This window comes from Convolutriloba macropyga, chromosome 4 (assembly GCF_964194025.1).
Source record: "Convolutriloba macropyga chromosome 4, txConMacr16.3, whole genome shotgun sequence".
NCBI lineage: Eukaryota > Metazoa > Xenacoelomorpha > Acoela > Convolutidae > Convolutriloba > Convolutriloba macropyga.
In genome coordinates, this window is record NC_134471.1 from 61626592 (window position 1) to 61654555 (window position 27964).

Sequence of the window (27964 nt, forward strand, 5' to 3'; positions counted from 1 at the left end):
AGAAATATAAATTATAGTCGCCAAAGGAAAGATTGCAGAGAAAATCTTTTTCTGTCCGGTTTTTCTGTTCGTAATAGGAAACTGATTGGTCATAAAGTCTTGATATAGGTCTGGTCAAAATTAGCGTTATGCCACTGTAACTATTCGGCTATGTGGCTGCTTTTCCACATGATTGATGCTGTTTAATTTGTATTGTAACAGCAACAGTTGCGGAAACGACTCTCCCAGGAATTGCGGACGAAGCGAGAGAGAAAAAAGAGGGATAAGCTACATTGAGTACCTGTTTGATCATTCTCATCTCATATTAATACAAAATCGACAACTACAAACAAAAGTGAGTACTGCTCAGTGGAGGAATGAAAAAGTACTCATTTAGTGATGTAATTATAGATATCTTTTATATCACTTGAAAGGAATTTAGGTGTTGTTGTTGTTTATTGTTATGGATCATTGAGACATTGTTTGAGCTCTGTTAAGATTACTGTCTGATTGTTTCCGTTAGCCTACAGGATTGATTAATCGATTACTTAAAACTTGTAGGTTTATATCTTTCAAAATCTAAATCGAGTTTTCCGCCGCAAAAAGTGAAATTTGTCTAGAGACGCTTTCTCTCGCCTTTAAATCGTTGGAGCGTTTTTACGGTGGGAAGCGTTTGTTCTAAATATAAAATTTGTACCATGGTGTTGTCCTTTTCATTGGTTTAAGTTTTGTCCTCTTAAATGTGTCGTGCAAAACTGCTTGACGGATTTGTAGAGAAAAAAATAGGCATATTTGATTTTTTTTGTGTTAAGATCCATGCGACAAAATGTCTTTGATAAGAGTTGCGCCTCATTAACTGTGGATAAAAACAACATGACTTCCGCTTTCAAAACAACAACTTTTCAGGAGGAAATCTCAACTTTCAAACATCGGATTGATTTGCTTCCTGAATTTTTTCAGCCTGTTTCAAATCCTCTGGTGCGTGAACAAGTTATAACTTATTATAACCTGGTTAATAACTGCAGGTAGTTAATGGAGCGCGTAAATTGTCGCCCTTTGATTTCAATGACCCCTTGAAGAGGTAGTTCTGTCACACTTTTTGCCTCCTATTGGCTTGATGTTGGCGCCAAGCTACAGTTCAATTGAATTAGGTGTTAAATTTGTTTACAAAAAAGTTTGGTCGAAAATCGAGATAAATTTATGCGAGGTAAATGCAACTTAATCATCGCGTAAAGCTTAAAAATGCTTTTGACGAATATTTAGACAAACGATGGTTTAGAACGTCGTTCAATCGACATCCCTGATTCTGTTAATTCTCTACAGTAATCGAAAGCAAAAATTATGCAGCTTTCTGAAAGCTATATCTTACGTTAAACCCAGCATGTTTTTTATAGTAGGTGTACTCACAAGGAGCATGTACCCATCATGCGCGTCACGATTATGTAGACGAGTTTCTGATAATTATTTCATCATTATTTCAAAGTGTAGTTAAGTTTCTACTGTTTCATAGATTCGAATCAAAGTTTCGAAGTGTTAAAATATCCTGGCTGCTTTCTAGTAGTCGAGGTCGAGCGATTTGATTTTTGTACTCGCTCTCGAATGAAATTGGAATTTATTGTAATAGTCTTTTTGAATTGACTTCTTGAGTTTTGCGTTATCTCAATAGCTCTTATTCAAAAGTCAAGCCGCTAAATGACTACGCGGTAGTTTACTACTAAAAGTGCACCGAAATTGGTTTCATATCTCCTTCGAAATTTAATATCTTTAGTATGCGGTTTACTTTTTATGTGTAATAAATAGCCGCCCTCGTCTTCTTAGCAGGCTGTTATTGTGTTCCTATTACTTTTCGTCGAATTGAAATTTGTTCCGGTTTTCCTCGTTTTGCCACTTCTTCGACATTTTGCATGAAATCTTTTTGACATGCTAGTAATACAGTAGTTGCTCAGCAAACAATCTAAAATGAACAGAATCATAAAAACGAAATCAAAAGTACAAAGGGGATTAACTCATCCCAATTTAAGATGACCGCTACTTTAACTTTGTTCCTATAAATCTTAGTTACCATGTCTAATGCTTATTATTATTATTGATACTACCCCCGTACCCTCTCATTAAGAAGCAGGGGATGTCTAACAACGAAATGAAATCAAAATAGTTCGAACTTTAAATGTTGCTTTTGTACATCATTTTTCTGTTCTTTAATTTCTAATCGCGATTATGGGAATAAATGGCGGCTATTTTCCGGCAATCTGCGGTGAATGTTTATTAATTGCTCTCGAACGAATTTTGCAGCAATTAATGTCAGACTGACATCCTGTAGGTCCGGGGATTCAAACCCTATGAGTAATCGAAACTAGTCGTCTTACGTTTTGAGGATTTCAATATAGAATAATGGGATGTTTGTCACACGAGCCAACTTATATAAATGCAGCTCAATAAATTTGAAGATTTGACTGTTGAAGTGAATTGAAACAAAGTCTTGAAATAGTTTTTTTTGTGATGAATTGTTCTTAGGATCTTGCAATGCCGTTTGTATACGTATTTAAATAGTGTTTAATAGCCGATAGCTGAGGCTAATGTTGGCCTTCTCTTGGGTTTTTTTTACAATTCGAGGAGTTTGAATTGTATTGGGGCGCTGTCTTTTTTTTACGATCTGTTCACACATTTTCATGACATTGAAGTCAAATTGGTGCAAATTGGAGCAAATTGTTTTGCGGCGTGAAATTTTTTCACTCTAATTTTAAAGTAGAATATGAAATCGGTGTTTGAACAAAGATTCGATTTCTCGCTGGTGGTTTTTTTGTTCACATGCGGCATTTTGACTTTGATTTTCTGTTTTTTTTTTTGTTTCATCTGATTTTTTGAAATGGTTTTACCAATTCACTCAAAGTGCATTCTAGGTCTAGTATTTCGTTTAGCCAATGAAAATTCTTTGAATCGTACCTCAGGACTCGTCCTGCTATATTTTATTTTTCATCAAGATTTTGTTGCGAACAAATGACGTCACAATCACTTCAAGTCTGCTTTTTATTCATTCGTTCATGCAATTTCAATTGAAGTGCGGGCGTGATGTCATTTCTCACTGTTAGTGTGGGAAATTTTTCACATTTATTTGGCGTGATTAAGTTTTTGGTCACACGTGACTCTCAAAAATAATTTCCTCACTCTAAAATTGGCTTTACGTTTCTCTACTTTACGTTTCTCTACTTTACGTTTCTCTACTTTAATTCAAAGAGATAAGGTCAAGTGAGTGTGTCACTCTAATTGAAGGTTATTTGAGAGCAGTGAATAGAGGTAGCATTAGGATAAACAATTTTTTAATTAAAAAATATAACATCTCATCTGCTTTTTGAGATCGCACATCTACGAAGCTATTGCGGTTGTTTTCTGGCAATCTGCCAGCTATGTTTTAAATGTGCTAAGATTGCACAATGATGCCATACTGGATGACGGGTTCACATAAATTTAAACTAAAGAATTGGCTGAACTAATCATTTGGCTGAAAACGGTGGTGACTAGCATGCCTTTTCAATATAACTAGTGGTAATACTACAGCAGCTTTTTGAAAACCGAAGGGTGTTGATTAAATTCTATTTTAGATGAGATGAGGCTGCGAATAAAAGCGTTTTCTATGAAATTGATACGAGATTCAACCTTGGTGTTTCTATCTGGCTTTGCCCTAACTGATATTGTCTGGCACAAAGTTGCTTTCTTTGAAAAGTGCAGCGGACATTGTATGGAACCAACTATTCGTGATGGAGATTACGTTGTTGTCTACAGAATTGCAGATCCCTTTAATTTGAAAGTAAGTTTAACAAAGTGTATAAGAAGTTGGTTCCTTTGAACGTAAACGATTCGTTTTGTGAGACTTCGTGCAAAATACAAGTGTTGCACTGGTGATGTTTCGTAATGAGTTTTACCATGTGGGTTTAATTGCCATCGAAAAGTTATATAGCTCTGAAGCGAAGCCGAGATGGCCTAATAACATCAAAAAAAGTGGTGAGAACTGTGTGGTATTGTTTTGAATCAACTTTTGTTCCGGTAATAACAGTTTGGTTTCATCAGGTTTTTACACCGTCCTTTTGTAATCGGGAAGCAAATTTCGGCACTCTTTTCTGGTCACAATTGCGGCTTGTTCTGGTCTAATTGCAAGAGAGATTTTCCTTTTGTTCTGTAATCTTAAACACAATTAATTCACCCCAAAAAGTTATCAACAAGGTTTTTTGTGCTTCTGTGACTCTTTTTCCTTCGTTATGTTCGTTTTGCATAATAATTTTGCACTGATATATGAAGTAATTATGATAAATGCATTTCTTACTTTCATCAAATATTGCGATAGGTGGATGAAATTTAATTTTACAACTCAAAATTTATAGTTTTAAGACACACTAATTCATAATGTTAATAAAATTTAACTGAATGTTAAAAATACATTAAATTGTTATGCAACATAAACTATCAACCCTCAGTAAAGACAAGAAACGCGATGCACTTGAAGGGTTTGTTGTTTACTCGAAATTAAGACCATCTAATAGTTTTTAATCATTTTAAGAGAGCATTACTTCTGACACTGATATCATTTTAAAACAACATCAAAAAAGCTATCGCAGAAAAAAAGAGAAAAATTGAGATTTGGAATTTAAAATGGACGTCTAAAATCCTGTGAAGAAAATTGTCGTCTTCTGAATTTCTGCAAGGCTCAACAGTGAGGGGACTCTGTCGCCCAGAAGATCGATCAAATAAAATAAACCAAAGGTTTTGAATTGGCGAAGCAAGCGTTACTTTGTTACTCTTCTACTTCCCCTCATCCACTCTTGTATGCTGTTGCAAATTAGATTGCCTTAAAATAAGTTAATTCACAATGGGGCTCGTAATATCAATTCTAGTTATTTGGATAAAGAGGTAGGAGAATTACTTGCACATCAATGAAAAAGACAAATTCAAGACAATTTATAATAGTAACTACAATAATAATACCAATATCCGTGGTTCACTTCCCAAATGAACTAAATCAAAACAACTCACAGTATCCCAACTGGTCTTGCAATTACAAACTTCCAGAGTTCAGTCTCACTAAACTCTCAGTCTCCTCTCTGCTTTTCACGCTAGCTTCTAAAGTTTAGTCCCACTAAACCAACTGCTTTTTCTCACTTGTGCAAATCCAAACGCCTGAAGTTCTCACAAAAACCTCCAAGGTCTGCCTCTCTCTCTCTCTCTCTCTCTCTCTCTCTCTCTGCGTGTCACTTCAATTTATACTCAACCAATACGCTCTTATCTTAAGCAAACAAACCTTAATCTCTTAAGTAAACATTGCAACTTACACTTGAAATCTGTCACATTCAGTAGGAGGGCTTTGTTTGCTATGCAAACAAACCAAAATTAAATTATGCTCTGTCATTCAACTGCTACCAACCATTGTTCAACTTTCTCCTTATCTTAAGTACACGACCTTTGGACTCTTATGTAAACAAACCCATTTCGCTTTTTCTCAAATATGCACTTGACATTTCAATCAATGTTTGCTTAGTAAACATTGAACGTTGCTCTGAAAAGTTCTTATTCCTCTATTTCCTCTATCAAATGAACTAGCTGTAATAAATCACTTTCAAACATCGTGTATTGATTAAATAACTAAACTCAACCCCAAAAGCTAAGAGCAATTGTTATTTCCAATCGTGAAACCATTTTATGCAATTCACCAGTTAAAAACTGCACAAAGGCTAATATTTCTAAAAGCCCAAAAGTTGAACTCTAGGGGTCATTCAAATGTCACCCCTTCAAATTAGGGGTCAAGTTGATAAAAACTAACTATTGTCATGAAAAGCCCTCTCACATTTGCACCTACCCGCAAAATTTCATAGCCTAACTCACGAGCAATGACCGCGCACACTTTTCATTGACCTCCCGGATGCCCCCTATAATTCGAGACATAGTGGTCAAAACGTCTTCGGGTAAAAACTTCTAGTAACTATAGGGTGCCACCAACTTGCCTGCCACGTTCATGACCAACGGATCAGCCCTTGCGAGTCGTTTGCAATTTCAAAATTTTTTAAGGAGTCGTGGGTGCCGAAACCTGAAAAATCTGAGTTCGTCAAAACTGACCGGGGTGGTTATTTTTAGTCACTAACTGTCTCAGGTTATCATATTAATACCATTTCAAAGTCATTCAGCCGCTCAAAAAGGTCAATTTCCGGTTTTTGGCACTCGGATTAACCCGAAGCACCAACTTCCGGTCGGAATCTGGGATTGAAAATATCACCAATCGAAAGCCCTTGAAAAGTTACACTAACCCTCAAAAAATCATAAGGCTAATACCAAGACTCCACGAGCAATTCAAATTTTACGTTCCGCAGCACGGGCGTGCACTAGTTCCGTGAAGGTTGGTGTGGGGTCAGATCTGACATTAAAATTGGATTCCTCGTACCCAATTTAGTCTATCCCCAAAATTTCAGCTTAATCCGACTCCAACTTTTTGAGAAAAACCAATTTCAATTTAGGTGTTAACTACATTCCTGTTATAATTACCAATATACTCAAAAATCGCCATTTTACATCCTAAACCCTTCCCAAGATCATGCAAAAACCTTAATTCATACATGCATGCCATTATGACTGATTAATCCCATTATTTCTTACTCAACAGTCATATTTCACAGTAAAATACCTAAAAACCTTCAAATCACGCTACTTCCGGTGTTAATAACTGGGGGGTGGGTGGTCGGATTCGCCTGAAAATTATACTCGCAATAGAGGACCATTAGTTGTTCCTCCCATCATTGACCTGTTATCAACCGATAACTCCTTCCCATCCCAGGGGAGGTCGGACAACTTTTTACCCGAGGGTATTTGGAAAGACTGATAAATTGTCTTTTCTTGCTTCCAAATGCAAATAATTTTCTCCCACAACCTTCTAAACCATTCCCATGATCAACCAATACATTGCTGCACAAGTACATGTTGGTACGACTGGTTTATAGCGTTATTTCATCCATAAACTATCAAATTTATACGGCAAAATATTAAAAATCTTCGAATAACACCACTTCCCGTGCTAATGAATCAGATCGGAAAAAGTATAACCGGCCCTTCATCCCTATTATATATGGACAATCATCAGAGGAAATTCCCCACAAAATTTCAAAATCCAATGACGAATAAAACTTACAGAGTTGAGGGTACAAGGTTTGGGGATGCCCATTATTTTGTAAATTCGAAATCACACTTTTAGTTACTTCAAATTGAAGTTCCAATTCTGTTCAAAGAATCTAGTTCACTTCTAATCTTAGTTGTCGCTCTCTAGTTTACTTCTAAACTTAAATCACTCATTTCGACTTTGGCCTGATGCAGAAATACGACTTTGCTAAGTAAACGAAATATCGACAGCTCAATATGCCTTTGTTCATCAATTTGTTTGTTTAAGATATATCACTCAACTCTCCTCTCTGGCGCCTTCGCAACAATAACCCTTTAAGAAAGAACGCTTACTTCAAACACCTACTTAATTTTTGTCAGTTGACCTAAATGATCAATTTACAATGTCTGGTAACAACAATTCCCTGCATCCTACAAAAATATTTATTAAAAATGAGTTTGCCTTTCAACTTGTTGCCGCAAGCAAATTTGCAGAAATTATGTAAGTTTTTATAGAGAATCTTAAAAAATCTTTTTTGTTCGCTATATTGTGAAATGGTTTTATTCCGGAATAAGTAATTTTAATTTGATGATATTTGACATCCAATATAACATTGACTTCAATGAACGGGGGTGATGTCCTGACCCAATTAAACCATTCAGATACGACTATGGACAATTAGAAGCTTCTGCGGTAAACAGAGTAGCACTCCTCTCAGTCGGATAAGAATCAATCAGTTCTGCAAATGGATGTTCGGTCATGTCAAATGTTGCTGATTTGCCGATGCTATCACTTAGTGCTCTTGGTCTCCCGCTAGCTTTCTCTATGTTACTGTAGGCTATCTAATAGTTTAATTTTTGAAGTTTTCATATTTTTGTTAAGCTTTTCCGGGTCCGACGTTTGAGGCAAAAAGTTCTGATTTCTGCTGAGTTTAGTTCTGAGTTGTTTTACAGTGCTCTATGAAGCCAACTGCATAACCTAGTGATAGTATTAACAGCTCAGTTTTTGAAATTTTACATTCTGCAATTTTTTCCTGTTCCACATTTATCAGTCAATTAAGAGCTAGAGGCTTGGTACTTTCGGAATTGAATAATGGAAACTTTGAAGTATTGGTCCTTTTCATACAAGAAAAATGATAACACATATTAGCATTGCTATTTTGCAAGGCAAAATTTGCTTTGGTTGTCGCAAAGTTATGTTCAAAAAGAATCAGGTTAAGTTTTCCTTGAATGCTAGTATTTTAGAAATCAAATCTGAAAACGTGTGTCATCGCTGGGTTTCTTTTTTAAATCAGAATCTTTTTTATTTACAGCTGCCATCAGCCTCTGAGCGGGCTATTATAGCGCTCCTATTACAATTCAAAGAAATTGAATTATTGTGGCGCTGTCTTTTTACGGCCCGAAGAGGAGTATTGGAGAAGTCCTTTTTTAAAATCAATTTTATTGGATTGATTTTTGAAGCGAGAAATGAAAAACTGAAAAGTTTTGGAGTGATTTTGTTGTTGAAAAAAAAGAAGAGTGGAGCGAAAAGAGAGCGGTTTTTTGTTCATATCTCAGTCTTCTAGAGAGCGAAAAGAATTTTTGCTCACGTGCGGCATTTTAAAGCAGTTTTTTTTCATTTTTTGGTTGAGGTTTCGTTATGATTTTGTTTTAATTTTAGGCTGGCTTTTGTAGTGGTTTGAGGGTTTCTGGAAATTCATATGATTTTTATGCTAAATCGGAGGTTTTTCAGGTATTTTGCTGATTTTCGGGCTAATTTGCCCTTCTACCTGAGCAAATTGTAGATAACAATTAGTTACAGTTTTGTGGTTATAAATCATTTTTTTGTTGAGAAATATGACAAAAAATGGCGAACATTGGAACTATTTTTCTCAATTTTTTGTAGTTATTCGTTTTTAGACAATTTTCTTTGCCTTTTATGACTTGTCTATTGTTTTGCGAGCATCTTGATAACCCATTGGCTGAAAGGAATATTTCTTTGGATTTGTGTTCTTTTTTTATATTTAAAAATTTACTAACTTTTTCCAGTCTTTTAGTGCAAGTTGTTTTTAAGAGCTTTTTTTTCATAACTTGGTCTCAAGTATTTTGGTCTCAAGTAAGATCTGTTCGCACTTTTTCCTGGTTTTTGGAGTTAAATTTGAGTAGTGATTTTGGTCACGCTGAAACAGGAAGTGGAGCGAAAAACCGAGTGGTTTTGCGGAGTGGATTTTTTAACTCAATTTTTAAAGTAGAGTGAGAAAACGGTGTTTTAACAAAATTCTCTTTCTCGCTAGTGGTTTTTGTTCACATGCGGCAATTTTACTTTGAATTTTACTGTTTTTTTTCACTTTTTTGGATCGGAATTTTTTAAAATTGGTTTTCCCATTCCTTTCATAGTTCATTCTAGACCTAGTTTTTATTGTACCAATTGGTCATTTGTCGCTAGTGGTTTTTTGTTAAAATGAGGCATTTTGACACTGAGTTTTTTAATATGTTGATCTGATTTTTTCGATAAACGGTTACTGCTATGTTTTTTTTACTTCATCGTTCTAATTTTATTTTGGTTTACCTTCTTTCACAGCTTTTTCAACATTCTTCTTGAAATCTTTTAGACTTCTCTAGGCTAGTTCCACTCTACTCTCATTCTGCCAAAATTGTTTGTAGACAGCAATAAAAATCAGTAATATAATCACTAAAACGTCTTTGAGACAACTATTGGTGACTTGGTTTAGTTGTAGTTTTTGGAAATTAGTTTTTTTTGGGTTCTACTTTTTACGCCGATTTATTTAACCCCTGTATTATAACACCGTTTAGACTCTGTCATTATACGCTGCATAATAACCCCCTGCCATTTGACCCTGCAATTTTTTCACCTCGAATTCAATATGAATCTCGTCTAATTCGGCGTACAAATGAACAATTAAAAGGACTTAGAAACTACTTCTCTTCAAGAGTGTAGCTGTAAACAGCATGATTTTGTTTTTGAAAGCGCATGGTATTGAGACTGTTTTTCAGACGCAATAATTCGCTAAAGGTTAAAATTTTGCTTTTAGTCTTTTATTTATTAATAGCCGACTCAGCTTCTCAGCCGGCTATTATAGCCTTCCTATTTTTCTCAATTCAAAAAATTTGAATTGTATTCGGGCGCTGTCTTTTTTTAAGATCTATTAACTCATTTTCATGAATTTTGTAGTCAAATTGGATTAGTGATTTTGGTCACGCCGAAACTGGAAGTGGAGCGAAAAAGCGGGCGTTTTTGCTGCGTGAAATTTTTTGCTCTGATTTTAAAGAAGACTGAGAAAACGGTGTTTGAACAAACATTCGCTTTCTCGGTAGTGATCTTTTATTCACATGCGGCAATTTCACTTTGATTTGTACTATTTTTTTCAATTTTTTGGATCAATTTTTCTTTTTAATGGTCTTCCCATTCAATTCATAGTTCATTCCGGGCCTTGTCTTTTTGTTTGAACCAATTTTCCATTTGTCGCATGTGGTTTTTTGGTCACATGCGGCATTTTAACACGGATTTTCTGTTTTTTTTTACTTTTTAATCTAATTTTTTTGAAAATGGTTTTTTCATTTCACTCATAGTCCGTTCTAGATCTAGTTTTTTTGTTAAGTCAATCAAAATTCTTCGAATTTTTTGTCAGGACTTGTCCTGCTATGTTTTGTTTTACTTCGTTGAATAAAATATTTTCGCTTTACATTAGTTCACAGGTTGTTCAACATTTTGCGTGAAATGTTTTTCCCTTCTAGGCTACTTTCATTCTTCTCATTCTGCTAAAACAGCAGTGTTTTTAGACAGCAGTTCCGCAACAAAACAATACAAATTGAACAGGTCAGCCTTAAAAAACGAAATCGGGAATAGAAACGGGATAAACTCATAAAGCCCATTTTTAGATGCCCGTAGCTCGAACTTTGTTCTTAGTTACCAACTCTAATGCCTATTGGTATTGATACTAGCCCTTGTGTCGTCTCATTCCAAAACAAGAGTATATTCAGCTCCAAATTGACATTAAAATAGTTTGCACTTTAAAATTTCTTGTGTACAAAAATTATTTTTTTCAATAGTTTTTCTCTTCTTTCAATCCCGATCTTGGTTATGGGAATCAACAGCGGCTATTTTCCGGAAATCTGCCGGGTATGTTTTCTAAGCCATGAATAATAGTTTCAAAAATTGATTTTTGTTGCACTGAGCCATGCTGAATTATGCTTTTTTTTAATAGCCGCACAGCGATAGCTGGGGCTATTATTGGCCTTCTCTTGGTTTTTTACAATTCAAAGAATTTGAATTGTATTGGGGCGCTGTCTTTTTTTAAGATCTGTTCACACATTTTCGTGATTTTTGAAGTCAAATTGGAGTAGTGATTTTGGTCACGCCGAAACTGGAAGTGGAGCGAAAAAGCGGGCGTTTTTGCTGCGTGAAATTTTTTGCTCTGATTTTAAAGAAGACTGAGAAAACGGTGTTTGAACAAACATTCGCTTTCTCGGTAGTGATCTTTTGTTCACATGCGGCAATTTCACTTTGATTTGTACTATTTTTTTCAATTTTTTGGATCAATTTTTCTTTTTAATGGTCTTCCCATTCAATTCATAGTTCATTCCGGGCCTTGTCTTTTTGTTTGAACCAATTTTCCATTTGTCGCATGTGGTTTTTTGGTCACATGCGGCATTTTAACACGGATTTTCTGTTTTTTTTTTACTTTTTAATCTAATTTTTTTGAAAATGGTTTTTTCATTTCACTCATAGTCCGTTCTAGATCTAGTTTTTTTGTTAAGTCAATCAAAATTCTTCGAATTGTTTGTCAGGACTTGTCCTGCTATGTTTTGTTTTACTTCGTTGAATAAAATATTTTCGCTTTACATTAGTTCACAGGTTGTTCAACATTTTGCGTGAAATGTTTTTCCCTTCTAGGCTACTTTCATTCTTCTCATTCTGCTAAAACAGCAGTGTTTTTAGACAGCAGTTCCGCAACAAAACAATACAAATTGAACAGGTCAGCCTTAAAAAACGAAATCGGGAATAGAAACGGGATAAACCCATAAAGCCCAATTTTAGATGCCCGTAGCTCGAACTTTGTTCTTAGTTACCAATTCTAATGCCTATTGGTATTGATACTAGCCCTTGTGTCGTCTCATTCCGAAACAAGAGTATATTCAGCTCCAAATTGACATTAAAATAGTTTGCACTTTAAAATTTCTTGTGTACAAAAATCATTTTTTTCATTAGTTTTTCTCTTCTTTCAATCCCGATCTTGGTTATGGGAATCAACAGCGGCTATTTTCCGGAAATCTGCCGGGTATGTTTTCTAAGCCATGAATAATAGTTTCAAAAATTGATTTTTGTTGCACTGAGCCATGCTGAATTATGCTTTTTTTTAATAGCCGCACAGCGATAGCTGGGGCTATTATTGGCCTTCTCTTGGTTTTTTACAATTCAAAGAATTTGAATTGTATTGGGGCGCTGTCTTTTTTTTAAGATCTGTTCACACATTTTCGTGATTTTTGAAGTCAAATTGGAGTAGTGATTTTGGTCACGCCGAAACAGGAAGTGGAGCGAAAAGGCGAGTGGTTTTGCGACGTGAAATTTTTTCGCTCTAAATTTAAAGTAGAGTGAGAAAACGGTGTTTGAACAAAAATTCGCTTTCTCGCTAGTGGTTTTTTGTTCACATGCGGCAATTTCACTTTTTTACTGTTTTTTCAATATTTTGGATCGGATTTTTTTTCTAAATGGTTTTTCCGATCCATTCATTGTCCGTTCAAGGTCAAGTTTTCTGTTTAGTCAGTGAAAATTCTTTGAATTGTCCTGCTATGTTTTTTTATTTCGTCGTCATGATTTTTGTTACGACCATATGACGTCACAGCCACTTTTTGTTCATTCGTTCATGCAATTTCAACTGAATTGCATGTGTGACGTCATTTTTCGCTCTTAGTGGAGCGAGTTCCTTTGTTCATGCGCGTGATTAAATTTTTGGTCACACTTGACTTTTCTCACTCTCAAAAATGACTTCCTCACTTTGAAATTGACTTATTTACTTTAATTCAAAGAGATGAGGTCAAATGGGTGTGTGTCACTCTAAATGAAGGTTATTTGAGATCAGCTAATAGAGGCAGCAATACCTTTACAGATTTTTAATCAAAATATAACAGATCAGCCTTCAATGAAAAGACGAATTTTTTTGGTCTGTCTTTTTTACTGTTTTTTTTAGACTGCCGATCTACGAATCTATTGCGGCTATTTTCTGGCAATCGGCCAGCTATGTTAATTTATTGAGTTTGGTTTATTTTTTTATTTTTGTTATTAATTTTTCTTGATCTGTAACGCCTCTATCTATAATTATAGAGCAGAAGAGCACACGGGCTTCAATAATTTAGTCAGATCATAAAGGTTTCATTTTTCAAAACGTTTTAGTTATTTGTCAATGGTGCTCAGGACATAATCCATGCAGGAATTGTAGCTCTGCTATTTTTATCTTGAGTTTTATCATTTTGTGTGACATACAGACCTACTTGAATCGTGTTGATTTTGCTGGTCTGTAAGTTTGTGAATCATTTAATGGAACTCCGCTGAATTTTATCGGATTTGTGATTCTCATCGGTTTGTTTTGTGATCGTCCTCATTTTGATCATTCAATTTGAGAGGCTCAAGGTGGAGCCCAAAGTGTACTCAATATAAAGTATTAAAAGCTTTTCTTTTATTAAAAGCTTTTCTTAAAAGCCCAAAAGTCTGGTCCAAACAATTGAGGTGCTAACTAATGTTTTAGGGAGGTGAAATTGTGGTGTTTACAGACCCTGAGTTCCCGAAAGAGCAGTCATGCAAACGAGTTATTGAAAATGGCCTCATTAACAAAAACCGTCTCTCCAAATTACATTTCGATTACTGGGATCAATTGAAAGCGTGGAAAATTAAACTCAACTCTGGCTACGTTTGGGTTGAAGGTGACAATTCTTTGAACTCTGTCGATTCTAGACATTACGGTCCAATTCCAAGAAATCTGATTGAAGGAAAAGTTGTTTGCCGATTCGCTCCGAAGTTCTGGAGTTTTCAGTTTTTGTGAAAAATTATAATGAAGGTGATACTTTGAGAGATCACTAGACGTTTCGTTCAAGACAAAAACTTGAACGCTATTTCATGTCGTCTGTGTTAATTCAATAGACACAATTAGTGAGATCCTGCATTACGGCAGTCAACCGACGAATTTTTCAGCAGAGTAGAATGAATGAAAACCTTATGTTCGAGGTGGAAAGTTTCCCGAAGATTCACTTGGTTGCAGTTTAACCTCGATATACAAAGCAAAAATGGAATCCTGGTATTTGTAGTGGAATCCGAAGGCCTATTCTTCACGCATTAAAGCTGGCGAATTTGATGTCTTTTTAACCTGAGCACGTATTTTGCATCGTTTCATTTCTTTCTAGGCCATGTTATCATCAGGATTTCTTATTGTGCTTAAAATTTCAACGTTTTAGATGACGAAAAGAGTTTTATGATTTGAAAATGACAACGAATTATAATTTTTAAACCATTTTTTCAGATGGAATGCAGTCAATGGAGACCAAAGCTTTGAACCCGGGCGTCTCCGTCGAGCTTGCGACTCTTCTGGAATTCATTCAAACTAGAAAACTTTCAGAACTTGTTCATGATGCTCTAACTATAGTGGCTAATCGCCTGTCGGCGAACGTTCCTGAAAGGTTTGCAACTGTGCTGAAATCACCCTATTTTATATCGTTTGTCTTATCGACTATCGATTTGCAGTTCCTGGTGGCCCATGATGCCACATTTGCGGAGAAATTTTATGGTTTACAAAAAGTTTCGAGCAATGGTATTTTATCAAAAACACGCGTGCTGTTGGCTTATTTAGTTTTCGAGCGTATTGTTCCATTAATAAGCGATTGGCTACAGAACGAAAACTCCCAGCTTTTAATGTCACGAATCAGTGATCATTTAAATTTTGACTTCAAATTTTATTTACTCTATCTCAAATCTTCAGTAGTTGTAGCAAATTCTCTTTTTGCCCTCACATATTTATTAGAGTCATCGAATTATCCATCGCTAAATTTGTTTCTCAGTCGCTTTTTCTTGATTACAAGTATCCAAAATCAGAACCATTATCTGAGAAATTCAAATAAATTTCGGACCGTTTTCTCTGTAGCTCACTCGACGTCTAAAGTAATTCTAAAACTTCATACAGTTATTTCCTTTTTCATTCAGTTTCGAGATTTCTGGTCGGCTCAAAAGGCGATTGAAAATGAACAGAAAGATGTTACAGCTGAACGAATTCCACCTCTTCCAATTAAAGAAGATGAGATAAAAAGAAGTGAAATTTCGTGCAACTCTTGTGGGAAAACTGGTGGAAATATCATCAACCCAGTGGCCTCTGAATTATGTGGTCACGTGTTCTGTTTAACATGTGTGAAAAATTACTTGATCAGGTTTAGCAAATGTCCGAAATGTGCTTTAGGTTGTAACGTTAAGAACTTGGTGAAACTTATCGACTTGTAAAGTGCTATTAGAAACTTAGTATTTATTTGGTGCTCATTTTGTATTTTAGTCAAAAGCAATAAAATAAATCATCTGCTTCTAGTTTTTGCGAACTTTGCAATTCAGTTCACATAATGTTCATCGAAGGATACTCAGCATTGAAATTCTGAAGTCTTTCTAATAGCCGCCCTCATCTTCTCAGCCGGCTATTATAGCGCTCCTTTTTTTTACAATTCAAAGAATTTGAATTGTATTGGGGCGCTGTCTTTTAAGATTTGTTCACACATTTTCATGATTTTTGAAGCCAAAGTGGAGTAGTGATTTTGGTCACAACGAGACGGGAAATGGAGCGAAAAAGCGAGCGGTTTTGCGGCGTGACTTTTTTTTGCTCTAATTTTAAAGTAGAGGGAGAAAACGGTGTTCGAACAAAAATTCGGTTTCTCGGTAGTGGTTTTTTGTTCACATGCGGCAATTTCACTCTGATTTTTGCTGTTTTTTCAATTTTTTGGATCGGATTTTTTTCTAAATGGTTTTCCCAATCCATTTACAGCTCATTCTAGGCCTAGGTTTTTGTTTGAATTGAGTTTTCATTTCTCGCTAGTGGGTTTTTTTGTTCACATGCGGCACTTTGATTTTGGTCTTGTTTTTTTCTCATTTTTTGTTCTGATTTTTTTAAAAAATGGTTTACTCAATTCATCCATAGTCTGTTCTAGGTCTAGTTTTTCTGTTTAGTCAATGAAAATTCTTTGAATTGTACGTCAGGACTTGTCCTGCTATGTTTTTTACTTCGTCGAATAAAAAAATGTTTCGCTTTAACTCATTTTGCCGCTTTTTCAACATTTTGCGTGATATCTTTTTGACTTCTCTAGGCTAGTTTCTCTCTTCTCTCATTCCGCTAAAAGTGAGTTTGAACATCAGTTGCTCAGCAAAGCAATTCAAATTGAACAGAGTCAGTATAAAAAATCGAAGTCAGAAGTAGAAACGGGATAAAGCCCAATTTTAGATGCCCGCTATTTGAACGTCGTTCCTATAAGTCTTAGTTACCATCTCTAACGCTTATTGGTATTGATAGTAGCCCCTGTAGCCTCTCTCTAAGAAACAGAAGTACGTTATGTTCAACTACGAAATGCCATCAAAATAAATCAGACTTAGAAAATGTTTTTGTACAAAAATCTTTTTTTTCAATATCTTCTATTCTTTCAATCCCAATCATGCTTATTGGATTCAACGGCGGCTATTTTCTGGCAATCTGCCGGGTATGTTTTCATTTGAACTGCACGAAAGGTTTTCATTTGAACTCCACGAAAGGTTTTTGGGTTTATGTTATTTAGTTTGTTCTTAATGTAAGAATGTTCCCAAACATCTTCCATTTGGTTTTGAGTAGCTCTGCCTCTAATTTAAATAATGATTTTTATGCGTCAATATGTGGGAATTAATATGCTAAAACGTACTAATGAAAAATGGCAGTAGTTATATACCAGCCTCTAGTTTTTCCGGAAAGTACTGACTTTTTTTAAACCTTAGAGGGATAAATGAGGCAACCTCTGGAAAGTTCCTTTAAGTGTAAATCCCACCCTTAAAACTTCGTACACCAATCTGCAATTTTTATTTTACTGAAATGGTCTATGGAAAAAAAGAGAAAGCAGTTTCATTGAAATATTGATAAAAATTTGCGTCCAGGCTTTGCAATTATTTGTGTTACTAATTTCAATACCATTATATTGTTTCACAGAAAGTGTTCGTGTTTCGCTTTTAGTGAATTAGTGTCACTAGTCTATGGTACCATATTATGAGCTGTTTGGTGGAATTTTGGTGTTTTTAATGTTAAAACGGGTTTTTGTGGCTGTATCATGCATTTTAAAGAAAAACTGTTTTGATAAGTTCAGATGACTTTTTAGTGTTATTTCATTTCTGGGTTTCTGTAATTATATGAGACTTGTTGCTATCTTTTTGAGCTCTTTTCAATTAATCTCAAACGAAATTTAAAGCAAATATGATACTCCTATGTTCTTTTTATGCGATTTTTCGCTCGACCGATTTTCGTCCGAGCCATTTGACTTTTCGTTCTCAAAAACGGGATGAGCAGGTAGTGCTCGAAGGGGCATTAAATGGCCGAGTAGCTCTCTTAGAGTCCTACGCCTCATTTGTCTCTAAGTATGCGATTCTACGAAGCTGTTTTGAGGAGACAATTTTAGGGTGTGGAGGAGACATTTCGGTTTAGGTTTGACCCCTCGACTCAACGCCACCCCGACGCCCTCCTCCAACCTGGCGATTTGGACGTCCTCTCATCCAGCCCTCCTTCAACCCTATCCCCCGCTCTACCCCCATCGCTTAACCGCGGTAACCCCCCATCGCTTATTGCTAGCATCCCGAAGCCCTAGCTAACTACTAGCAAAGCCAACCGACTGTTCCACGGTCATTTTAGAGCAATTCACCCGACGTTAATCGGTTATGTTTGTTCTCTTGGTGATAGTTAATTAATTTTAGATGATTCTGGCAAACTCTTCATCAGATTTGAGGGAAAAGTTTGTTTGCCTGTTTTTTTTTTCTTAGATTTCTCTTCGCAACCGGGATAAGTTTACTTCGCTATCGCAGTTTTTAACGGTAGATTATTTTTTGTTTTTGTGGGGACCCTGTTTGGGGGGGGGCTATATGGGGGCTATTTGTATGTAATATGTTAAAATGTTAACTATAACGTTATTGGCTGCACTTTTTAAGATTAAAGAAGGTCGCTGAATTGTTTGAACCCACTTTTTAGTCTATTAGTTTTGTCTAATTGTATGAAAATTCAACCTCTCCTGGCGAAAATGTATACAAGTCAGCTTTTGTTGGCCCATTTTGTCCAAACTCTGCTGACGCCATCTTTTGGAACTCGCACAAAGGCTTATTTTACTTCCGGTTCCTAAGAAATTTTTCAGGACTTGGAGTTTTGCCAGTTTGCAATTTTAAATCAATTTTCATCCAAAATGGATATAATAATCTGATGTATTTCGTTCTAAATTGTATGAACGGTCTCCTCTGTTTGCTTGGCTGGTAATGTGGTCAGTTCAAAGATTTTCATGTTTTTCTCAAGTTTTTTCCAGGACCTGTCCTGTTATTCTTTTTTCATGGCTTTCAAGACTTACAAAATTAAGTCTTGTTCAGGGTTTCAGCACTTCGATATTGCTGTTAAAGTAAAGTGAGAAACTGGTGTTTGAACTAATTTTTCTGTATTAGAGAGCGTTTAAATTTATTTGAGGCAATTTGACTTTTCTGCCTTTTTTGGGGTCCTTTTGGCGGTCATTGAAATGTTTTAATGGTGAATAGATGCTTTTGTTTGAGTCAATCAATCGTCGGCTAAGTTGAATTTTGCCCTAGCGTATTTTGAAGTTTTTGAAAAATTGAATTCTGGTTTTTTGCAGATTTTTATTGTTTTCATTTGTCTTGTGTCTTAGTCTCACTATTGAAATATCCCATTGGCGTTTTAATGAGGAATTTGTTAATCTTTACTAGTTTCAGATAATGGCCTTTTCTTTAACGGTTTCATGCTAAGTTTTCTTTTTATTTGTTTTTCTTTTGAATGTTTGTTTTTTTGTTCTTTTCACTAAGCCTCAAATTTGACAGCCACATCATTTTTGTCAGAAGGAGTGGATGATCATTATCGATGTTTTGAATGGCTAATTATTACTTTTTAGTCTTAAACTTATTTTTTAATGTTTTTAATTTTTTACAGTTTATGTCGTCTTCTTGACAACTTGTAACTTAGTCATAATAATGTAAGTTCCTAAAGGGTTTCATTGAATAATAAACTACTGTTTATCAGTTTCTGTTGAGGTCTAACTTTGATACTATCAATGATAACAATTGTAATGACAATACTGAAATAATGACAATATTAATGACAGTACTGGAAAATTTGCTCAATAAATTTTTCATTCTCAAAGCTTAAAGGTCTCATCAACTCTCCAGCGCTACTATAATTAATTGTTGAAGTGGCTCCTGATTGCACCTAATGTGTTTGGCAATGACACCATTTCTTTTAGTGATTTTCCAAGTTTTTTAATCCACTTGCCTCTTTGTCGTTTGTGTCGCATTGTTGCGTATTGGAGATTAGAAACACCACTGGCTGGTCTCATAAGGCGGGGACGGATTATATTATAAGGTTGCTAGTGTTTTGGAGCCATTAATTTTCTAAGATGTTGATAGTTCTTATATATCCTCTTTGCTTTCGTTGTTCCTTTAGCGTAATTTTTTAACGCTTTCGAAGAAATGGGAGTTTCCGATTCCTTACATTTTTGTCTATTTTGGCGAGCGCAGTGTCATCTGTTTTGATGACTATCAAAAGCTGTTTTTTTGTTATGAAGCTTGGCAGTCACCTCTTTAGATTAAAATTTTGGATTGTGGTTCTGGACTTGTCTTCACATTTTTTAAATCAAAGGGTTTGCGTTGCTTGGCGGCACTTTCTTTTCTGCAGTCTCTTCACGACTTATCGACAGGTTGTAGTGCTTTTAGTCACGTCGGAGTTGAAAGGAGAGTGAGAAAATGAGTAGCTTAGATTTTGAAGTATTTCAAACCAATATAAAATGTCAGCGGACAGCTTATGGTTTTTGATCTTTGCTATGTCTTCATAATCTATTAGTTGAGTTTTGGTTCTAATTTTTCATCTTTTGTCATTTCCAGTTGATATCTTTTGATTTTTTATAATTTTGTAACATTGTAAATCTCCAATTTTGGTGGTTGTTTTTAGTCCCGTCCTTATTTGTCGATCTTTTTGTTATATTATCTTTTTGAACTGAAAATTACAGTCCCAATGTTTTTCTAATGAGACATAAACAGGTTTATTGTTCCGACCCCACTTGTGGGGGAAGGAACTATATACTCAAATGGGTTTTTTTGTTCAGTCAATTTTTGCCGATCGATATATTTATCGTAGAGAATTGTGAGTGTTATCATTAAAAAGCTCCTCCAGCCTAGAATTTGAAATTTAAAAGTTTTTGAATTTTATATTTCGAGGAGTTATCGAGGATTGAAGTTTTGTGTGAACACGTGATATTTGGTATGATTTCAACACGTGATATTTGGTTCATTTTTAGTGTAGTTTTTTTTTCAAATTATGATCTTTTCTGATGATCTTTTTCGAATCAGTTTTGTTTTCCTAATACACTGAAGGTGAGAAAAAGACTAGTTCTGGTCTCATAGGAAAGTTTACTATTTAAAAAAATCGAATTCTAAAAGTAAAAACGGGTTTCGTATTGAGCATCAGTGAATCTATTCAGTGCTTTGATTGGACAGCTAATGGCTGTTAAGATTTTATATATGATTTTTCGAAAATTTTTTAAAAACATTAACCGATCATAAACTTATTTTTGTATACTGTAAGTCAGCCTCACTATTGACAGGATCCCCTTCCTTTCTACGGCGACCAAAAGCAATCTGTTTAGCGGTTCTACCTTCTAACTATTGGTTTTATGACTTCAATGCCACAAGATTTCAAAAAAAATTTTTGTATTTTTGAATCGTTTTGAAATTATATCACATTATCCTAATCTAGATAGCTACCGTTGGTTTAGATAAGACGTTCATTGCATCATCGATAAAGAATCCAGAGAAAAGCTTTTAGTTTAAAGGGCTTCGAAACTTTCTTCTCGCACTTTTCTACTTATTTTTTGTCTTTTGCCAGCATTTGTTGTTGTTTTCATAGTCATAGGACTTATTGTGATATCTTAATAATTACCCATGCTTGACAAACATTTTTGTCCTTCTATCGATTCATGACTGAGCGTATTTGTTGACTTCTGTTGAAAGCAATTAAATTTAATGGCTGTTAAGACTTCAAAAATAATTTTTCGAAGAAAATTTTTGGACTTTAACCAATCCTAAACTTATCGTCGTGAACTGTACGAACGTCTCAGTTATTACCGGAACTCCTACTTTCCTACTTCAAAAAATAATCTAATTTGCCGCTTTATAGTCTAAAAAAATAATCTAATTTGCCGCGAGAAATAAACAGGTTTATTGTTCCGACCCCAATTGTGGGGGAAGGAACTATATACTCAAATGGGTTTTTTTGTTCACTCAATTTTTGCCGATCGATATATTTATCGTAGAGAATTGTGAGTGGTATCATTAAAAAGCTCGTCCAGCCTAGAATTTGAAATTTAAAAGTTTTTGAATTTTATATTTCGAGGAGTTATCGAGGATTGAAGTTTTGTGTGAACACGTGATATTTGGTATGATTTCAACACGTGATATTTGGTTCATTTTTAGTGTAGTTTCTCTTCAAATTATGATCTTTTCTGATGATCTTTTTCGAATCAGTTTTGGTTTCCTAATACACTAAAGGTGAGAAAAAGACTAGTTCTGGTCTCATAGGAAAGTTTACTATTTAAAAAAATCGAATTCTAAAAGTAAAAACGGGTTTCGTATTGAGCATTAGTGAATCTATTCAGTGCTTTGATTGGACAGCTAATGGCTGTTAAGACTTTATATGATTTTTCGAAAATTTTTTAAAAACCTTAACCGATCATAAACTTATTTTTGTATACTGTAATTCAGCCTCAGTATTGACAGGATCCCCTTCCTTTCTATGGTGACCAAAAGCAATCTGTTTAGCTGTTTTATCTTCTAACTATTGGTTTTATGACTTCAATGCCACAAGATTTCAAAAAAATTTTTGTATTTTTGAATCGTTTTGAAATTATATCACATTATCCTAATTTAGATAGCTCCCGTTGGTTTAGATAAGACGTTCATTGCCTCATCGATAAAGAATCCAGAGAAAATTTATAGTTTAAAGGGCTTCGAAACTTTCTTCTCGCACTTTTCTACTTATTTTTTTTTGGTTTTTGCCAGTATTTGTTGTTGTTTTCATAGTCATAGGAGTTATTGTGATATCTTAATAATTACCCATGCTTGACAAACATTTTTGTCCTTCTATCGAGTCATGACTGAGCGTATTTGTTGACTTCTGTTGAAAGCAATTAAATTTAATGGCTGTTAAGACTTCAAAAATAATTTTTCGAAGAAAATTTTTGGACTTTAACCAATCCTAAACTTATCGTCGTGAACTGTACGAACGTCTCAGTTATTACCGGAACTCCTACTTTCCTACTTCAAAAAATAATCTAATTTGCCGCTTTATCTTCTAACTATTGGTTTGATAAAAATATATGCGCGAGTTTTCTTAAATTTTATGGACATTTGGAAAGTTTTTGGATTTATTTTTGGTTCTTCTGAAATCTCATGACATTGTCCTGTAAGTTTTAGTTCCAATTGGCTTAGAAAGGATGTTCAATTGATTATAGATAAAGTTTTCAAAGAACACCCTATGATTTAAATGGCTTCGACACTTTCTTCTTTCACTTTTCTACTGAATTTTTGGTTTATGCCTGTATTTAATGTTGTTTTCTTAGTCAATGACTTATTGTAATGTCTTTTCGTATCGCTGACTTGTCAATGACCAACATCCTTGTCGTCCCATGGAGGCGTAACTCATATGCTCCCAACGAATGTTTTTATTGCCTTTCGCTGAAAGCAATTGAGTTTAATGGCGTTGATACTACCGGTCTTCTCAGAAATTTAGTGGTTTTAGCGTATTTGTTCATATTGATTGATATTTTGAAGTCATATTTGAAAACAAAAAAATCTCATACTGTTAAAAACTTATTGGGTGATAGAAAAGTCATAACCGAAAAGTTGTTTTTTAATGGCTTCGACACTTTTCTCGCTCAATTTTTTTTTGATTTAGCGGTTTTTGCCTTTTTTAAAATCTTTAGGCAGGCGTAAAATGCTGACCGTTCTCAAAAACTTGTAATGGAGTATTGAAGGGTTGATGTTACCCGAGGCAGTCATTTTATAGCGAAAAGTCTCAAAGTATATGATATACATTTTGAATGATTTTAAACTTCTCAGTTTTTGTTGTTTTTTTCGTCAACTTGTAGCTTATTCTCATCATTGAGAGGTCTCATTCAATTTCTTGTTTTCAAAAAATTTAAATGTCCTGTGATATCTTGTCGTAACTGATGTTTTGTTTGTGGACAATATGCGTTTAAATAAAAGTTTTAGTGGTGTACTTGTGTTTCTTGTGTCGGCTTTGTTACCTAGTTTCATTAAGGAAAATTGCCATCTGCTGTATAGTATGGACAAAGTGAATTTGTGCAATTAAGGTTTTATATGATTGCATTTTGGCGTTGTTACTTGGTACGTTCAATTTTAGATACTTAGTTTTTGCCGTGAAATTTTTGTTTTTGCTTCTTTTGTTGTTTGTTTTTTTCTCGTAGTTTTTTCAATGAATGATCTCGTCTGCGTTGTAATGAGGCATGGCATTATGTAATTCAATAGGTAGTTAGGTTTTTAAACGTTTTTTTAATCTCAAACATCTATTTTTATTATCTCTTCATTTGGTTGACAATTAAGTCAAAAGTGTACATGAGCTCGGGTCGGAACATCATGTGCGAACGCACATTAACGAGCATCCTTGTTTAACGTTTACATTTGAAAGCTTTTAGTTTTCATGACTCAAACTATGTAACCGCATTAATGTAAGTAGATTTTTGAGTTTCGCCCGTATTTGTTAGTTAGCTTGTTGTGCTTTACGATAAGCTCAATAATCATAATCATTAATGGTAAGTCTATTGGATCTCTATTGAGGAAAATTTCATGTCTTGGAATGGTTTCCGCTTGTGTCTATAGCTTTAAGCGACTTTAGGACTTCTTGCATCAAGTATATCAGTGGTATTTCTAAAGTGGATGTCTAAAGACGTATTATTTGAGATTTTAACGGTTTCAAAATTTAAGCAACAGTTTTGGTGACTGTATAAACATATAAATTACTCAACGCATGTAATGACTTTTGATGTTACTCGCTAAGCCTGATTTTGTTCGATTGTGTAAACATACGCAAAATTTCCCGCTTAAAATTCACTCGCTTTGTTTAGCTACTAATTTCTCTTGATTCACAAGCCATTCAATTCAATATTTAATTCAATCCTTTATTTACATAGTAAACAGCTATCGCGAACGTACATTATTCTGGTCCGCCGACAAAATGAGCCAAGCAGCGTCTACAGAGACAAGTTCCAGAAGGAGGCGTGCCAATTCACGACAGCTCAACAAGATCTTTGATGAATGGGATAGGCTTAGCCAGCCATTTAACGAAGACGAGCTCAGATTGGCCCTCTCCGAAGCTACTGAATGCTTCAAAATTCAACAGCAACAAGACGAATCCTATTTGGAAACAGTGCAGGATGATCAGTACGATACAGAATTCGATCTGGTTCAAGACAAGCACACAGTAGTCCGCAAGAAACTATTTCAAATGGGAAAAGCCATAGACAAATTTTAGCTGCAAAAGGTGGACGAAAACGTGACTATGAATACGTCTTTCGGAGTTGCAACACAGCACCAGCCGCATGTTGCAAAGCTACCACAGATACAGCTGCCCAAATTCGATGGCAAATTCACTGACTGGATAGCCTTTATCGACCAATTCGATACAGCCGTGCACCTCAACACGAAATTGTCAAACAGCCAGCGACTTGTTTATCTAAAAAGTTGCTTATCAGGTCCCCCTGAAAAACTAATAAAAAGCCTATCATCAACTGACAGCAACTACGAGACTGCAAGAAATCTACTCGAGCAGCGATACAAAAACGATCGCATAATTCTACGCACATGGCAAGCTAGGGCTGTTGATTTCAAGCCTGTGAGAGCAGAAAGCAAATACCGACTCCGTCTGCTACAAAGTACTTTCAATGAAGTAACTCAGTCGATTCACTCACTTGGCCGACAAGTTGAAAACGACATGTGGCACTATCTTCTTTTCACAAAATTGGATGTCGACTCTCAGAAAGCATGGGAACTCAAAAATGAAGGCACTGAATGTCTTAAATGTGACGAACTGATGACCTTTCATGACAACAGAGTGAGATCGATGGAAATGCTAAACGATCCTATTCCCCCCAAACAACTGCACGTCACTGGACGGGATGAGCGATCGAAGCAAGGCTTCAAACATCCTTGTGTCGTGACTCAATGCAAGGAATGCCATGCTCCGTGGGCTTGCTCAAAATTCAAGGACCTTTCAGCGAAAGATAAGCAGTCTGCCATAGCCGCCAGTAAGTCCTGTCAAAATTGCTTGAGACTTAAGCGACTTTAGGACTTCTTGCATCAAGTATATCAGTGGTATTTCTAAAGTGGATGTCTAAAGACGTATTATTTGAGATTTTAACGGTTTCAAAATTTAAGCAACAGTTTTGGTGACTGTATAAACATATAAATTACTCAAAGCATGTAATGACTTTTGATGTTACTCGCTAAGCCTGATTTTGTTCAATTGTGTAAACATACGCAAAATTTCCCGCTTAAAATTCACTCGCTTTGTTGAGCTACTAATTTCTCTTGATTCACAAGCCATTCAATTCAATATTTAATTCAATCCTTTATTTACATATTAAACAGCTATCGCGAACGTACATTATTCTGGTCCGCCGACAAAATGAGCCAAGCAGCGTCTACAGAGACAAGTTCCAGAAGGAGGCGTGCCAATTCACGACAGCTCAACAAGATCTTTGATGAATGGGATAGACTTAGCCAGCCATTTAACGAAGACGAGCTCAGATTGGCCCTCTCCGAAGCTACTGAATGCTTCAAAATTCAACAGCAACTAGACGAATCCTATTTGGAAACAGTGCAGGATGATCAGTACGATACAGAATTCGATCTGGTTCAAGACAAGCACACAGTAGTCCGCAAGAAACTATTTCAAATGGGAAAAGCCATGGACAAATTTTAGCTGCAAAAGGTGGACGAAAACGTGACTATGAATACGTTTTTCGGAGATGCAACACAGCACTAGCCGCATGTTGCAAAGCTACCACAGATACAGCTACCCAAATTCGATGGCAAATTCACTTACTGGATAGCCTTTATCGACCAATTCGATACAGCCGTGCACCTCAACACAAAATTGTCAAACAGCCAGCGACTTGTTTATCTAAAAAGTTGCTTATCAGGTCCCCTGAAAAACTAATAAAAAGCCTATCATCAACTGACAGCAACTACGAGACTGCAAGAAATCTACTCGAGCAGCGATACAAAAACGATCGCATAATTCTACGCACATTGCAAGCTAGGGCTGTTGATTTCAAGCCTTTGAGAGCAGAAAGCAAATACCGACTCCGTCTGCTACAAAGTACTTTCAATTAAGTAACTCAGTCGATTCACTCACTTGGCCGACAAGTTGATAACGACATGTGGCACTATCTTCTTTTCACAAAATTGGATGTCGACTCTCAGAAAGCATGGGAACTCAAAAATGAAGGCACTGAATGTCTTAAATTTGACGAACTGATGACCTTTCATGACAACAGAGTAACATCGATGGAAATGCTAAACGATCCTTTTCCCCCCAAACAACTGCACGTCACTGGACGGGATGAGCGATCGAAGCAAGGCTTCAAACATCCTTGTGTCGTGACTCAATGCAAGGAATGCCATGCTCCGTGGGCTTGCTCAAAATTCAAGGACCTTTCAGCGAAAGATAAGCAGTCTGCCATAGCCGCCAGTAGGTCCTGTCAAAATTGCTTGAGATTCAATCACGAAAGTGACCAATGTTCGTCACAGTCTAGATGCAAAACATGTCAGGGTAAGCATCATACATTTTTTCATGAGGCTTTCAATGCTACACTAGGCACACATGCTTGTAATTTGACTCAAAAATCTTCCCAAATGACTATTTTACCAGCTGCTCGTGTTCAAGTAATTGGTAGAAACAAACAAATACACAATCTAAGAGCATTGTTAGACACAGGAGCTCATATCAATGCAGTTACAGCGAAAGTCTGCAAGACACTGGGATTAGAACCAAAACCTTCCAATGAAAGAATCATAGGTGTCAATCAGAAAGACTCAATGCCTGTTGACGGTTCTCTCAAACTTAAAATTATTCCCAAAACAGGGGAAAATATTACTCTCAACTGCGTAGTGCTGAAGACAACTACAGCCAGTGAAAATCCAAATCAGCCCCTTTCAGAGACTGACTACGCAGACTTGGGCAATTACGATTTGGCTGATGATCAATTTCGGCAACCAGGCGGAATAGACATACTACTCGGTGTTTCTGCATACACACAGATAATAAAAGGACGAATACTGAAACAAGGTTCCTTATGCCTCACAGAAACTACGCTAGGCTGGACAGTTTCAGGATTAGCTAACCTAGAATCAGAAAATAAACCTGATGTAAATTTGAATGCAATATGCCTGCTTGACAACGAAATCAAGTCCTTTGCCAAATTTTGGGAAATCGAAGATGTTCCAGCACTTCCCTCAGCCATGTTCACTCCCAAAGAATTGGCGTGCATTAATCACTATGACACGACAACAACATATGGCCAAAATGGAAGGCCTCAAGTTTGA

The 27964-nt window shown here is 35.7% G+C and overlaps 2 protein-coding genes across 2 annotated transcripts; both read left to right on the forward strand.

Moving 5' to 3' along the window:
* Window positions 1–3518: 3518 nt before the first annotated feature.
* On the forward strand, window positions 3519–15670 carry LOC142338588 (mitochondrial inner membrane protease subunit 1-like). The gene is made up of 2 exons (XM_075388406.1): window positions 3519–3784; window positions 13854–15670. Exons 1-2 carry the CDS (start codon window positions 3584–3586, stop codon window positions 14145–14147), a joined length of 495 nt encoding a protein of 164 aa, XP_075244521.1. The 5' UTR covers window positions 3519–3583; the 3' UTR covers window positions 14148–15670.
* An 11127-nt stretch (window positions 15671–26797) lies between these two features.
* On the forward strand, window positions 26798–27964 carry LOC142338126 (uncharacterized). Its single transcript, XM_075387761.1, has one exon. The coding sequence runs from the start codon at window positions 26798–26800 to the stop codon at window positions 27962–27964; it is 1167 nt and encodes a 388-aa protein (XP_075243876.1).